Raw genomic sequence first — 16,308 nt, 5'->3', positions numbered from 1 at the left:
AGTTAAGTTTGGTTGCTATGCGGTGCACAGAGAGCTGTATTATGCAAGCTGTGAAGCGCAGACACACAGAGAGGAAGTGCATTACAGAATGCTGAGCTCAGGGCTTTGGCCCGCCGCCAAGCATACACTCCTGCATGTGCACACGCACTCACACTCAGCTGAGGGCATACCGATTTTTCCAGCCTCCTCCTCCTCCTGGAGTCACCCTCTCTCTTTCTGTTACGTCAGTAGTTCAGCTGTGGGCCAGGCATGACTGGGGCAGGGCTGTGAAACAGAGAGTGCCATGCATTTCTGTGTGTGTGTGTGTGTGTGTGTGTGTTTGTATTTAAAAAGACAGGATGTGGACTGGTGGTTGAGTGGAGTGTGCTTCAGTGTGTTACTGTGCCGTGTCTGCTGAACTGAAACACAAGTTTTCTCTGTTTGTAACATGTTCCTCTCTCAGATTTGGTGGAGTTGTTGTTCCGTTTCTTTTTTATTTGCTCAGTTTGAGGGTGTCACTGAGCCCCACCACATTTGCAGAAAAAGAAAAAACCCTACTCTGTTTACAATCTTCTTCCACCCACCAAAAGTGATATGCATCAGCTTTGTGGTGTGTGTCACATGTGTGAGAACATCTGAGCAATGTGGAAATCAAATCTCCCAGATAATGTTCCGCGATGAATGCTGCTGCTTGTGTCTGGTGCACATGTTGGTTTTTCTACATCGTCAGACTTTCCTCACACGATAAACTGTACAGCCAGTGGTCAGTTTATTAGGAACACCAAGCTAAAGCTGATGCAGTCTTACTCAAACAGTCCAGCAGTGAATCTCCTTCATGGTTTATAGTAATTAGTTTGTGTTCAAGAGAAGTTGAGTGTGAGGCTGCAGGTCCGGTTACTGTTCACTGGCAATATACTGACAGGCGTTACTCTTATTTGGTTCAATGAGGACAGATGGAACAGAACGACCCCTCCTGTATAACGCATCAGCAACATAATCAACATCCTGCCGAAATCAGAAAAACACGAGGCAAATCAAACTGTACATCCTGCTCCTGGAAGTCAAAACTCAAAGGACAAACGTTCTCGCTGTGTGTTGACTTGTGAGACAAACAGTGAGTTGTGGACTGTATGTCAACCTGCTTTTGTTAAACCTTCTAGGAGGTGATAACTGATGGAGTGATTCTCTTTGAATCAGTAACTTGACATTGTTTGAACTATGTCCTGGAAACCGAAACGGCACACACACTTTAAATGTTAAAACCTGTTAAATGTACGTAAACAGATGATAAACTATCACTGATAGTATACTTTTACAGCATAATTACTCAAATACTACTTTAAATACCAATCTGATGTATTTATACATTCCTAGTATTTCTACTTCCTTCTACTGTAAACGTATGTTCCACTACTCTTTCAGCTGCTGATACTTAACAGATTCATGTTTTATAGTAGAATATATAGTGGTATTTAATAGTTTTTAATACTTTCAGTAAATTTTTCTCATTGGAGTCCATCTTCCACCACTGTTTTCAATTCCATTTATTTGTGATGAGTTATTAGTTAAAACAGAAAATGTGGGTACACTTGCCCTTGGGTTTATTTTCATGTCAGAAATCCCAAACACGGACTCTTCGAGAAATACAAGTTCAAGACACACCCACATTCAAATCTGTTTCTCCTACACACACACAGACCTACAGGTTTTTGACTTGTGAGAGGGTAGTATGTTCTCTGTATTATGCGGTGAAATGATCCTGTCAGTCCTGGGAGCGGGAGGAGGTGTTCAGGGTAAGGTAAGCACCGGAGGTGTTGTGGAAGGGAAATGAACAGGAAATGAGAATATTTGGGTCCCTGCCCTCTCCTGGCTTCTGTCTCGCTTTTACAGTTTTCTCCCTGCCAGCTCTTTCCTGACTGGATGAATGTCAGGTTGAACCACACGGGTACTGACAGTTGCTTTTGTCAGATAAAGTGACCAATGTTGATTTCATTATGTGTAACTTTTTAATTTGAATACCGTCACAGCTTGTGGGTAGTCACTGACTGAAGAGAAATAACGAGTTTCTCGACACCTTCAATAAACAGTTAACCGTTCTTCCACCCTTTTGATTACAGTCATTACCCTGGTCTGCGTTGAAAAGCAATTCTTTGAATTTTTCAAGCACATAGTCAGAGTGAATGAAAGAGATACTGCACCCAAGTTCTAGAGGCACAAACATGGTAGAAATGTTAGGATTCTTTTTTGTGTTTATTATTTTGGCATAAACAAGGGAACATAAGGCCACAAGTCTGGACCAACTGTGTGTTGACAGCTGTTGCTGTGATACATGGAAATCCTAAAATACTTTGCACAGAAAGAAACTGAAGAGTTGGAGTTTTAAAACCATGTCCAACTTCTCAAAGTTCTGAGAAGATTGAATCTGGTGCAGACCAAACCAAAGTATTGTTTCAAGGCCAAGTTGTACCATGCATTGAACAGTGTATATTTAAAGATTAACACTGATTATTTTCTCTGTTTCTGTGCAGGCTTTCACCTCAGCGGCACAGTAAGGGAGCCTGCCACGGCCTCGGAGCCCGAGCTGGTCTGCAACGTGAGCGTCAGCTTCGATCGTTGCAAAATCACAGCAGTAACATGCAGCTGCGGCAACAAGGACATCTTCTACTGCGCCCACGTCGTGGCACTGTCGCTGTATCGAGTACGAAAGCCAGAGCAGGTCAAACTGCGCCTGCCCATCTCAGAGACGCTTTTCCAAATGAACAGAGATCAGCTGCAGAAGTTTGTTCAGTACCTGATCACAGTGCATCACACGGAGGTGCTGCCGACGGCACAGAAGCTGGCAGATGAAATACTGTCGCAGAACTCCGAGATCAACCAGGTTCACGGTGAGTGGAGGTTCTGTATTAATGGCTGTTTTTTTTGGTGATTTCAATGAAATAACCGGTTTCGCTAGAGCTTTGATGTGCAAGAGCAGCACAAGCACAAAATCTCTCAGCAGCAAATGCAGGTGCCTGTGTTAGATTTCCTCCGTCTCACACCAGTGGTAGTCCAGCTGCAGGCTGCTGTCCTGAGAGAGAACTCAGGGAAAACAAGCTGTTTAGGACACACACACACACACACACACACACACACACACACACACACACACACACACACACACACACACACACACACACACACACGCACATACACGTCTCTCTTTTGAGAGGACACTCATTGACACAATGCATTCCCTCCACCCCCCACCCTAACCTTAACTATCACAGCTGAATGTCTAACCTAAACCTTAATCTTACCCTTACCTTAAAAGCAAGTTAACCCTGAAACAGCCCTTTGAAAAAGTGGGGACCATGTAGCACCTCATGTATTTTATGAAGCACTTTGTTTTACAGTCCCTGTAATATTCCTCTTTCATGTTTAATCGCATGTGCACATGTTTCTGTCAGCGACGTAAATGATTTAATCTGATAATATACAGTTGCTAAATTACACAGATGCAACTGTAAAGTCGGTCTGAAGATGTTTAGCTTTGCAGCCTCCTGGTTTCCTTGTATCCTGCCTTAGGTTGCAGTTTGACTGCTTTTATGTTGACTGTGGAAAATATCAGAAGCTGTTTTGTCTTATGGATGTTATCCTCCACAGTGACACATATTAGATTCATGAAATGTACAGGATGTATTCTTCACTAATGGAGACCAGTCATTGCTGCAGAATTCATGGTGTTGTGTTTAAAGCTTAACCAGCACTGCATCAAAGCATTAGTGCAAACAGGGAGCTACATCATATACTGATGCAGACATGGTCGTGTCCACACTTTCCCAACAAGACACTTTTATAGTTACTTGTACTTGAGTATTTACATCTGCTTCTTTATATTTCTCCTCCACTGCATTTATTACATAAGTTAAGGAACTTTGGAGACTATTAATAACACAGAATATAATTTATGATGTGATTATGTTGAGTGAATGATAATTATTAAATTATTATTATTAAAGTTAAACGTGTTGATCGCCACAGAGACATTTACATGAGGGATTTCTGTATGAGTACCTCTAGTCAAGTAAAGTAAATATGGGACTTTTTCTTTATAATTGATTAAATATTAATTACTCAAGCAATTTGACAATTTTTTTTATTTGCATCACATATTCATAATAAGGTGTAAATCAGACTAAAAACAAACATGCTCACTTTATACTAAAGAAGTAAGCTGTATAATAATTATCACCCTTATTCTTAACTCTGTGGTTTTGATGATAATCAACAACTCTGCCTCCTTTTCTAAACCCTTCTCCCGTCACTGACTGTAGTAAACTGATCGATGAAAATCAGGGTCATTTGATTGTGATGTTGTTTTGCCTCCGTAATAATTTGCTGTCTGATTTCCGTCACTTGGTGCAGGAGCTCCAGATCCGACGGCAGGGGCCAGTGTGGACGATGAGAACTGCTGGCATCTGGACGAGGAGCAGGTTCAGGAGCAGGTGAAGCTCTTTCTCTCCCAGGGCGGGTACCATGGCTCGGGAAAGCAGCTCAACTTACTGTTCAGCAAGGTAACGATTCCCAGAGCGGATAACTGCGCTCGGCCCTCAGCCCAGCAAGCATCACATACACCTCTGTGGCAGGTGACCTTTACCCACAATGTCCCCCCCCCCCCCCCGTCTGTGTAGGTGAGAGAGATGCTGAAGATGAGGGACTCCAATGGCGCCCGCATGTTAACGCTGATCACAGAGCAGTTCATGGGCGACCCCAGACTGGTGCTGTGGAGGCAACAGGGGACCACCATGACTGACAAGTACAGGCAGCTGTGGGATGAACTAGGTATGGTGTGAAAGCAAGCGCACACACACACACACACACAAACTCACACTATAGGAATACAACATAGTTTGCTGTGGGTTTAGAGAGAGTGATAGTATCGAAAGTATATACTGATATTTTCCCTTTTTTAAAAAAACAGAAATATTCAAATTTCCCCTGAAATATGATTTAAATTACAGAACAATCCATATTTCTTCAACAACAATTGCAATTTAGGATGAAAAGAGCTGTAGAAATATCTTTGCACTTGGCAAAAAAAGACCACAAATATAATCAGGGTGAGGTTCAAGATCAAGGTTCTTTTCTGTAGAAAATGTAGTTTGACAACCTGTTAACATTCTGTGCGTGGCTGCTTTGTACTGAAATCAGGTATGAGCCATATCACTTGTAGAAAAGGAAAGATTCAATCTCCGGCTGCTAAAAACTGCCACGACTTAAAATTCCAAACATTTTAGGTTACAAGCCAAAAACCCACGGTATAAATCTTTATTAGTGTATTGTAAATGATTTTTATATAAAAGTGTACTAGTAACCGGGGTGTATGCTCATCTGCAGGCTGCCAATTCACATTTATATTCAAAATATATAACAATGCTCAATAAATCTTGAAACTCCCTCCCCCCCGCCACCTTTCCCCTCTGTGTTTTTTATTTTTATTTTCCCAGTAAACCCGGCCCCCCCCCTCAGATAGTTGCTTTGCATTTCGTCACTCTCGAGTCTCTTCTGTTATTCCCTCCTCGTCGTTGTCCTTGGTGCAGCCTTAACAAAGAGACGGAGGATATAGCCTCTCTTCTCCTGTCCCCTCCCCCCGTTTCTCATTCTCCTTCCCCCATTCGCTTCCTCCCCACCTCTCCTCCGTGTCTTTCCTTACCCCCCCCCCCCCCTCATTCACTTCACCTCCTTTTTCTTTTCTTCTCCCGTTTCATTTTGTCATCTGTCATCCTTTATTTGTCCCTCAACATTGTGCCTTTATCCTCCGGCCTGTACCCAGTGTCCTCGTGTGCTCAGCCGGCAGTGCAGTTAGTCGCAGCAACAATTAGATCGACTAATGGAGAAAATACCAGCAAATAAATCAATATATTTAAAAACAATCATGAGCTGTTGATCAGCGCTGCGTTATCCAACTCTACATCTGGTGAACAGAAAGTTGAGTTGAAATTTAGTGAAAATACAGATGTTTGGGAAAAGTTTTCAGCAACATCTGTTCAGTCCATGTTATCTCAACTGCTCTGGAGTAGTTTAGAGAAAAATTATAAATGGTTGATTTCTGTTTCTATCAAATGTATTTGCTCCTTTTTTTAGTTATTTGCTAGTATTACACGTAAGAAATGCTGAACCAAAAGTTGGGAGAAATGTCCTGTATATTGTACAAACAAAGAAATTGTGGTGTGATATGAGGATGGTATAATGGGTTGCACAGAACAAATAAGGCCCAAGAGTATTCATATGGAGCCGTGTTCTGAGGCAGGATAACAGCAGAGTGTGTGTGTGTGTGTGTGTGTGTGTGTTTCTGTGCAGGGGCTCTGTGGATGTGCATTGTGTTGAACCCCCACTGTAAAACCGAGCAGAAGGGATTCTGGCTTCGACAGCTTCGCAGGTGGAACAGTGTGGACGTCTGTCCCTTGGAGGATGGTAACCATGGCAGCGAGCTGACCAATCTGACCAACGCTCTGCCCCAGGGCCTTCTCGGCAACCCAGGTGAGATGGCACCTGGCTGAGGCCGAGATTTCTCCTTTCTTTTATTTGTTGTTTTCCCCTGAAATCCTCTCCCACATCTCTTCTTTTCTTATCCGTACATTTCAGTCTGTGCCACCTCTTCTGTTCAGCTGTTGTATTAACACTGTTGAGTCTTCTCTCTTCCCCCTCCCCCCTCTCTTTTAATCAAGTCTCGTTCTATCAATCTTGTGCCTAGGAGTTGTATTACCTTTGTACCGAGCTAATAGAATGACCCTAATAATACAGTTTTTCTGGCCTGTAATACTGCGTGTGGTTGCACTGAAAAAATCCAGACACGTTTTTTTATTAGTTAATCATGAAGATGTTCCGAACGAGAGGGCAGATGGTGTTACTACTGCTGCCCTTCTGTCTGCAACCGCCCTGCTTTTGTGATGTTATTAACATTTTCAATTCTGCTACAACAGCAGTTTTCAAGTCAGTATCATGCTGAGCCTTACTCGTGTCAAGATGTTTGTCTCGTATTTTGGGCATTATCATCCTCTTATTTGTTAAAGTTTTTATATGGATACTGATATATATGAGAATTATTTGTTTGCATTTTGATCAAATTGGCACCATTTATTTTGCCCAATGATGAATACTAGAACCTATTTGCAGCATAGGAGTGGATGTACACACAACCATCACTGGATGACTGTGGTACTAAAGAAAAATTCTCAGAGAAGGTCTACGATTACTAACGATGGTTATTGGATGTTAATTCACGACTGACACGGAGGATAATGATGTCACCAGAAAGTATGAGTTACACCGAATCTAAAAGTATGTGAAACATGTCTGACTTGACTGAGTTGTGAGTCAGAGGAGGAGCATGATTATAGATACTAATTGCAGGAAAGGAAGGTAAATGGTTTTTCAAGCACCCTAATTGCCTCTATGAGCTGTTTGTCATAGACACTGCAGCCTGATGGTGTTGCTACTACAGGAAAATCAGCAGCTAAACTGCTTTTGTACTGTGTGCCACCCACCCACCACCCCCACCACAGCCTGAACACCTCAGTGCCACCACATGGGATTAAAAACTGACCTTGTTGCTTGACTGACCCTCAGACTCACTGACTCGGCCTCACCGGACCGTGTTCACGCGGGCGATTGAGGCCTGCGACCTGCACTGGCAGGACCCCCACCTGCAGCACATCATCACGGAGGACCACTACACCAACTACTGTTACCATGACAACATTGACAGCTCCCTCTTCGATGCCCGAGGGTGGCCCCTGTGGCACGGTGAGAGAGCGGGTTCGAGGTCAGACAAGTTGAATCAATAAAGCTGAAAATGCCTCAAAACATCTTTTCTTCTCCTCCCATCCCCGCAGAGCACGTACCCACCGCCTGCGCCCGAGTCGACGCCCTGAGATCACATGGTTACCCCAAGGAAGCACTCAGACTGGCCATCGCCATAGTCAACACACTGAGGAGGCAACAGCAGAAACAGCTGGAGTTCTTCCGCACTCATAAAAAAGGTCAGTTTATTCACCATCAAGCTTTGTTTAACCTTGAAGCAACAGATTAAGGAATCCATCCTTTGTTTCCTTCCTTCTATTTTCCCCATTCAAGCTTTTATCGGACTGCATGTTTACTGCTGTACATATTGTTAAGCTCTAATTTCCATTTCCCACTCTGTTCAAAAGTACATAGAACTAATTGCAGAACTCTTCAGTGAGACTCTGATCTCTGATGATAACAGCAACCACATTTTACACAGAAACGCTAATTATTACGCCATTAACTTACCCATATTCATGATTTCAAATTTAACATGTGCTTTTAGAGATGTGAGAAGGCTTCTGACAATCATAATACAATCAAACTATCGGAGACACTTTTGCCTGCAATAAAAAGTAAAGGTAGAATTGACAGTTTTAGCTTGAAATGGCTGTATTTTTAATATGCTAAAAGCTACAGGGCGATTAACAGTAATAAAATACATTAACAGAATGCACAAACTGGTTCAATTCACCCACGGTGTGTATTATTTTCTGTATCTTTAGCTTAAAAAATTCCCCAGACACATTTGACGACACATACAAATATATGTCTGAAAAAGATCAGGTACCTCATTACAAATCTATTCCTTCTCCAGAATCTATGAATAATGCAAACTAGTTTTCACTTCAGAAGTTCAACAGCTGGACACAAGATGACTAGTCTGTTCTCAGTGTTGCAGTATGAGAACTGCAGGTTTCAAGTTTCTACATCTCTCTAGTGCAAGGAACTTGCTGAGGAACTTTACCTTTCTACTCATGAATGTGAAAACAATAAAATAACAAGTAATGCGCCTTAATGAGCCGAGGTTCTGTCTTTAAATGAAAGTCTTTGTCTGTGTCTTTGTCTCCTTACTCATTCTCTGTGTGTTTGTGTTTCACTGCAGAGCTGCTTCATAAAGGCATGACATCAGTTACCAACCTGGAGGGCTGGGTGGGCCACCCTCTGGACCCCATCGGCACACTGTTCAGCACACTGATGGAGACGAGGCAGGGCAGCGAAGAGAGAGTCCTGTTCGACTACTCAGGTACACACACACACACACACACACACCTACACACACCCCTTCGCACTTACACACACCTACACACACACACACACAAGAAAATGAAGGAACAAGTACTAATATCCTTTATTCATATATGGCAAGGAAAGTATATTTATATAGCATATTTCATACGTAGAGGCAGTTCAAAGTGCTTTACATAATGCAGAGAAACCATCAGAAGCTTAAGAAAAACAACACTGAAATACAAAGTAAAAGCATAGAGGCCTTTTTTGTGAAGAAAATGAAAATGTTAAAATTAATAGAAATAGAGGGAAGGAGGGTAGGCTGGGATTCAGTCAAAGGCCGTACAGAACATGAATCCCTGTGTGAAGTAAAGTAAAGTAGAAGTGCTAAAGTATGTCAGATAGTACATAATGTATTCAAGTAAAACATCGACAGAAAAATGTCTAATGTGACTGATACATTATTAAATTATCGATACGGATGCATAATTTGTAAAGTTATAGTTGTTAGGTTTAGCTTAACTTGTCATGTAGACTTAAATCGTCAAGTCCAGTGGTTCCTAACTGAGGGGTCGAAGGATGATTGACAGACAACTGTGAGATTATATGGACATGGATACTTTTACCTGCTTGAGTCACAACAACTATTGAAATATAAAAACCATGAGAGAAGTTCAGAGGATAACAACTCCTAGAGATCTTAACTGTGACAAGAATCAAGTCACATCCAAAACGGGTTTAGTAGTTAAGTATACACTGTATGGTGTATACTATACTGTTACTGTTTACCATTGCAGATACATTTACACTGCAGTGATTGTGTCTCCTTGACGGACCTGCAGCCCCTCAGGCTGCAATCAGCAGTGATGACACAGACGTGCTGATTGGCCGGCAGTCATCCTCCAATAACAGCTCATGAATAAGGAATGCAGCAGGAAGAAGCACTCCAGTTAAAAAGTATTAATTATGCAGGGAGCTCAGCTAGACCAATCACATAGTACAGTTCTCACAGAAACCAGGAAGGACACGGTCAGGTTAGCGCCACACTTTGTTTCTGTCGTAAATTAGGTGAAGTGGCAACATTCTGAAATCTCTGCATGGGAGAAAGTAGTGACTTTTCAATTAGGACTTTGCTGTTTATATCTGATAGAGAGTGTGTGTGTGTGACTGTGTGTGTGTGTGTATATGTATTCATTAGGGACTGTTAACCCTCCTGGGATGAACTGTGAGGTCTGCCAAGACATCATTAAGCCATTAAAACACACGGTTACCATCCCCAGGAGAATACACACTGTGAAAAAAGGAACAGCAGAATGAACAAATAGATCAATAGATCTATCAGCACTCTGCTAGGTCCACAGCCCAAAGGGAACATTCTCCTCCCTAAGTCATCTCTCACACTTGAGGATGGAGGCTCCAATCTCTGAGCCCTTTATTGAATCTTTTTCAGTAGCTTGTTTGGAGGGAATCGAAGAGATGTAAGAAACAATGTAACATTAGTAGTAAGTTTTATTTATCAAAAGATGAGACTTGGGGGTGCAACACAAGCTGAAGTAAACACAACATAGTGAAAATATTAGGTCTTCTTTATCATTCAGTAAATAGCACAAAAAAAGCGCAGATTTTTTTGAGGAGACTGAGCACTCGTCCTTCTCAGGTTATCAAAAACATTGTTACATCTTAAAATGACATGTGGGATGGAAGATTAAAAAAAGACAATGTTTAGATGTACATAAAGAAATAACTTTTCGATGGTGGACCAGCTCACTACTTGTTATTAACATGAATAGTTATGATAAGGAAAGTTATCTCTTGTTCCCGCATTGAGTGAACTAAAACCATAAATTGTTCTGAACCAATAACAGATGTCTTTGTTTCCCCCCCAAACAAACTATTTCAGCATATTTGATAAAGCAGATAGAAGGATATGGATTTGATAAAATGCCATTACACTCCATCCCGGGTCATCAGTCAGTTTTTCTTTGCCAGTTTCTGTGGTGTCCAAAAAAGTTTGAAATAGTGAAAGAGTAGTTTTCCACGGTGCTTAATGAATCCTGGTATTTTACCAACTTGGAACCAGATCTAAAGTGAAGCCCATCCCTATCTCTCAACCTGCCTCTCGCTCCGCTGTTTCACCCGCAGGCTCATTTGGTCCAGGGAGGATGACGGAGCATTTCGCTTTCCCGGCGCAGCGTTTCCTGGAAGACGGAGAGTCGTTTGTGTCGCTGGCTGTGGAGACGGCGCTGATCGGGTTGGGGCAGCAGAGGATGATGCCGGACGGCCTCTACGCCCAGGAGAAAGTGTGTCGCAACGAAGAGCAGTTATTGGCCAAGCTCCAGGAAGTCAATTTGGACGACTCGTTGGTGAAAATCTTTCAGAAGCAAGCCGTTTTCCTGCTAGAGGGTGAGGAGGGCTCAAACATTGTGAAGCAACTGTTGATTCTAGATTCTCTAATGCGACGATTTTCATCTTAGGTTAGTAAACTGAAAATCTAAAAAACAAAACTGAAGACGTCATCGGTGACTCAGCTGCAAATGTGGAAAAATGCCCCACTACATTTCCCCTTTAGTTATTTCCATTATTGATTTAACTGCTGTCTATTCTCTCAAATAACATTTTTCTCTATGACAACGTGAAAAATGTCTGTTGTAATTTCCCACAACCTAGGGGGCCATCTTTAGTTGCATTTTAAATTGTCATATTTTGAAATGATGATAATTTTGGTGCTACAGACGAGGTAGAGAAGTCAGGACGTATTGAGGGACAGACCAACACATTGTTGGTTTTGGCCTTTTTACTTAAAGAACAAAAGCAGAATAATGAAAAACCTTATCTTTTATGATATCTTTACACTTTGGGCTTTAATTAAAATTATATCCAGCTGCAGAGAAAAACATACTGTATATAGAAATTAAGGTTAGATTAATCTTAATGCCTTTTCCTAGAAGCCAGACACCTTTAAACTCTTCTGCGATTCTTGTAATTTCCATCTGGACCTATTTATTATTATCATTGTTTGGGGCTGCAATGTGACGCTGCTCTAAGTGAAGTCATTGCTGAGACGCTGAGACAAAAGTCTCTGTACGTTTCTGTTCTGTTGTTCTGTTCACATCAGTGTCTGTGAGTGTTTAATCTGTGGTATCAAACTTGTGGACATATCAGGCAGGGAAACATCTCACACACAAGGTCACAGTCCAGTCATTTATGAGCTGTGCTGCTCTTCACTGTGCTGCCTGCTGAGATCTGTGATTTTACATCCATCTCTCCTTATGCAAACTCTGCGGACTGAACTGATCTTTGTCTTGTGTCTCTGTGCATTTCCTTCCAGCTGGTCCTTACACTGGTCTGGGAGAACTACTCTACAGAGAGAGCGTGCCCATGCACACCTTTGCCAAGTATCTCTTCACCTCGCTGCTACCTCATGAAGCCGAACTGGCGTACAAAATTGCACTGAGGGCCATGAGGTGAGTCAACTGGACAGAGAAACAGAGAAATAAAGAAAAAGAACGGGAGGTACCGTCCTTCTCCGTCTCCTTTTGGTCGGCTCCTCTGTTTAATGTGTGAAAGAGTGAATCTACCGGGGGTGTTATCAACAGCCGCAGGCCAAAATGCTTCTGGACACAATAAGACCTACAATCAGTCGAGCAACGAAACATAGATGTAGCGGAGAAAAAGTAAATTAAACTTCCACCAAATTAACAAACACTGGTCTGGTAGTATTGTTGGAGTTTCGACATCAGTGGCAGCCATTTTTGTTTTATAAATATACATGCTTCCTGGGTGCTCCGCTCTCAAACGTTCCCCTTTTCAGATAAATGGATGGAAAACTATCTGAAGGAGGGGGAGGTGGCAGACCCATCTGCGGGAGTGAATAAATATGAGCTGGCTGATTGGTCTTGTTTCCAGGCGCTGAAAAAGCGTCTGATGATACAGACATGGAGGAACGGAGGCAGATTTAGGAGCTATCTGGGGCACTGTTTAATGACAAAACCTCCTTTTGCTGGAATATTCACTAAATAATTCAACACTGCTGAAAACCAGTTTTATAAAATGTGTGAATAATAAATACATGCTGTTGGTTTTCTCCCTGACCGCCACTGGAAACTTTATCTCCTCTTGCCCAAATTAAGCCCCTTGGATTTTTACAATAATGTTTATTTTTGAAATTCCACACTTGAAGCATTGTAGGAGAAATATTAATCTTGTATTATCACAGCAGCAGCTATAACAGGAGTGTGGAGGAAAAAGGAACCAAGCTGTTATTTTTAAACCCATCCTTATTGTGGCCTGAGGCAAAGATCCACCTGAGTTTATTTGTGCCGACAGACAAAGGAAAGCTATCGATTGTTTCTGTAACAGAAGCATTGCTCTCTAATAACTTCTTTACCTCCATGAAATGTTCATTTTAGTGAAGAGATCAGTTCCTGTGTGATTACGCTTCTCTGTCTGTGTCTAATTGAGTTTTCCTCTGTGCTCAGATTGCCAGTCCTGGAGTCCACGGCCCCCTCTGGCGACATGTCCCGGCCTCACCATATAGTGTCGGTGGTGCCCAACCGCTACCCTCGCTGGTTCACGCTCAGCCACATAGAGACCCAGCAGTGTGAACTGGCCTCTACCATGCTCACTGCTGCTAAAGGTACAAACAGAAATGTTCTGAAATGTCCATTTGTATGGGAACAACATCTCTGGCTTTAAGGAGAAACTGTGTTTTATTGACTATATTCACACAACAATGATTTATTCACAATTTGTTGTGCCATAATGACACTCAATCAGTTCTCATTTTATTTGGCACTCCCTGTTTACAACTTAAGTTAAATTTGTTCAGCTTTAGAGAGGTGTTGTCAACTGTGTGCTCATTTTAGAGCTGTAGTCTGTGGAGCTGTTGAAGAATATGCATTATATAGAAAGGTGATTCTATTGTTTAGCATACCCATATTGTTATACAGTAAATACGATCCGAATAATAGAAGCACCACCAGTAGTGACTCCTTCCAAACTGATCAAATACTTGAATCAACTCCCGTCTAAAGCAGTTTCAGCACAAAGTCCACATTATAAGCTTCATAGAGGAGGATTTATTCCAGGAGTGATACATTAGACTGTGAGGAAAACTAATGAACTGACAACTGATTGTGTTCTAAACCCTATAATTCACTTTTAACAAGAAACTTGAGGATTATTTTATATTCAATTTCTGCATATAGATCCCTTTCACCTAATTATTACACACTGAACCTTTAAGGAGATACGTTATTTGTGTAATTATAGGAAACAATAACAAGATAAAGTGACATGTCACTATAACAGTTAGGGATGTTGTCACTAGTGTGCAATCATCTAAATTGTAAAATTTTTGTTTTCTTAACCCTAGAATGGCCCTTTATATTTAAATACTTTATATTTACACCGGTAGCCGGTCCTCTCTATACACCTTTTGAGTTTCTATGACAACTGAAGGCTACCACAGGTTCTCTTTCATGTTTGGAAGGGGAGGGTGAGGTGAGGGGGATTCAGCTGCAACATGAAACTTCCCACTAAATTCAACACACTGAACCTTTAAACAGGAAACGTTTCTGTAACACTCTGTGTCGCTTTGTGCAGTGTTAGCCTCAACCCTACCCCGAAGTCATGTAGGTTATTTATGTGTCTGACCACCTACAGCATGAACCACCTCCCCTCCCTAACCCGCCAACACTCCCTGGGTTGTTCCATGTTACACACTGTGTCATTTTAAATCTGGACAAAATATATGTATAATCACCAACTCTAAAAATATCCCATAGGCACGACTGTGGGTATGATGGTGTGTGTGTTTGGGGGTATGTATGTGACTGTATAAATGGATGCTTATTTACAGCCACTTTTTAATTCCATGCACAAGGTCTTCTCTTCAGGCACTGACTGGATATTTGTCTTGCTCGAACGTTTCTTGCTCTAACATACCAACTTGTCATATAACAAAATAGTCTGATGTTTTATCAAAGAGGTTGTAACATTTTGTATGTCACATCATTAGTATGAAACATATTCGAACATGAAATGGATCATTATAAAATGAGAATAGTTTTGGAACATAAGAAGACTAGAAGGGCCTCCTGAGAGCGCACACCCCCTCCAAGGCTAATACCCTATCTTTCCACTTCAAACCAGTGTTTCACATTAGTTATCTAGACTGTGACATGGGCCATATTCTTATTTGTCCTGCCACAGTCTCATAATCAACCAAAACATGTATTCACTTCTCATAATAACATGAGAGGGTCCTGACTTTACTACGTAACCTGAGATAATGGGATTTGAATAAGAGATTTCTAACTTGCTGGATTGAATGTGTACAGCACAATTTGCCACATAGTTAAACATACACTCACATCTTTGTCCCTTATGTTGTTACCATCCGTGCAGACAATCAGACCTTGTAGTTTCAGCTGCAGTTGTGTGCGTAGTTGCAAGGGCATGTATTTGCATTGCGTAATCTATCTTACAAATAGACAAAAAAACACAGATGTCACATAACTCTTAACTGTATTCATATAAAAAGGAATTTACCTCTGTGATAAAAACCTGTTTCAACACAAACTCAACATTACATCTGATATCATTGGCTGCTTGTTGTGTTCACAGGTGATGCTCGTAAGCTACAAACAGTGTTAGAGTCCATCCAGAAGAACATCCACTCCTCATCCCACATCTTCAAACTGGCCCAGGATGCCTTCAAAATCGCCACCCTCATGGACAGCCTGCCAGACCTCACGCTGCTCAAAGTCTCCCTGGAGCTGGGCCTTCAGGTAAACAACACAGACACACAAGCAAACACACTTCATGAGACTCACGTAGACTCTGAGCTAATACCGTGTTTCTTACAGGTGATGAGAATGACCCTGTCCACCCTGAACTGGCGGAGGAGGGAAATGGTGCGGTGGCTCGTCACTTGTGCTACTGAAGTCGGTGAGTAGGTTTTTCACCAAAAAACGTGTCTGACCTCAATATGGCAGACACACAGTTTACAGTAATAAGGGTAAAGGCAGGGGCGGGGCCTCAACTAAAATCTGATTGGCCCCTTAAGTGCTTAGTCACTTGACTCTTAAAAGATAAGTAAACACCATAAAGTACTTCTTATTTATTTTCTATGTTTATATTTTCTAAGATTTTTTGGACCTGATTCTTCAATTGCGTGTTTTTACTAAAAATTGACAGCAAACAAGGAAAGATATTACTGAATAGGGTACTGTCAATGGTTCATGTATGTTGGACATGTACTCTGCCCCTTTA

The 16,308-nt window shown here is 41.7% G+C and overlaps 1 protein-coding gene across 1 annotated transcript in view; it reads left to right on the top strand.

Moving 5' to 3' along the window:
* The window catches only part of zswim6 (zinc finger, SWIM-type containing 6), a 40,589-nt gene that overhangs the window by 20,273 nt on the left and 4,008 nt on the right, over positions 1–16,308 (top strand). The window contains exons 2-13 of the mRNA XM_061077010.1: positions 2,508–2,864; positions 4,384–4,532; positions 4,650–4,800; positions 6,319–6,498; positions 7,588–7,764; positions 7,854–8,000; positions 8,909–9,049; positions 11,176–11,436; positions 12,362–12,497; positions 13,512–13,669; positions 15,661–15,824; positions 15,903–15,984. Of these exons, the coding sequence (XP_060932993.1) occupies positions 2,508–2,864; positions 4,384–4,532; positions 4,650–4,800; positions 6,319–6,498; positions 7,588–7,764; positions 7,854–8,000; positions 8,909–9,049; positions 11,176–11,436; positions 12,362–12,497; positions 13,512–13,669; positions 15,661–15,824; positions 15,903–15,984 (2,103 nt within the window). The remainder of the gene's footprint in view (positions 1–2,507; positions 2,865–4,383; positions 4,533–4,649; positions 4,801–6,318; positions 6,499–7,587; positions 7,765–7,853; positions 8,001–8,908; positions 9,050–11,175; positions 11,437–12,361; positions 12,498–13,511; positions 13,670–15,660; positions 15,825–15,902; positions 15,985–16,308) is intronic.

The sequence above is a fragment of the Limanda limanda genome, chromosome 1 (genome assembly GCF_963576545.1).
Source record: "Limanda limanda chromosome 1, fLimLim1.1, whole genome shotgun sequence".
In the NCBI taxonomy this organism is placed as follows: Eukaryota; Metazoa; Chordata; class Actinopteri; order Pleuronectiformes; family Pleuronectidae; genus Limanda; species Limanda limanda.
This window is presented reverse-complemented; position numbering and strand designations above follow the sequence as displayed.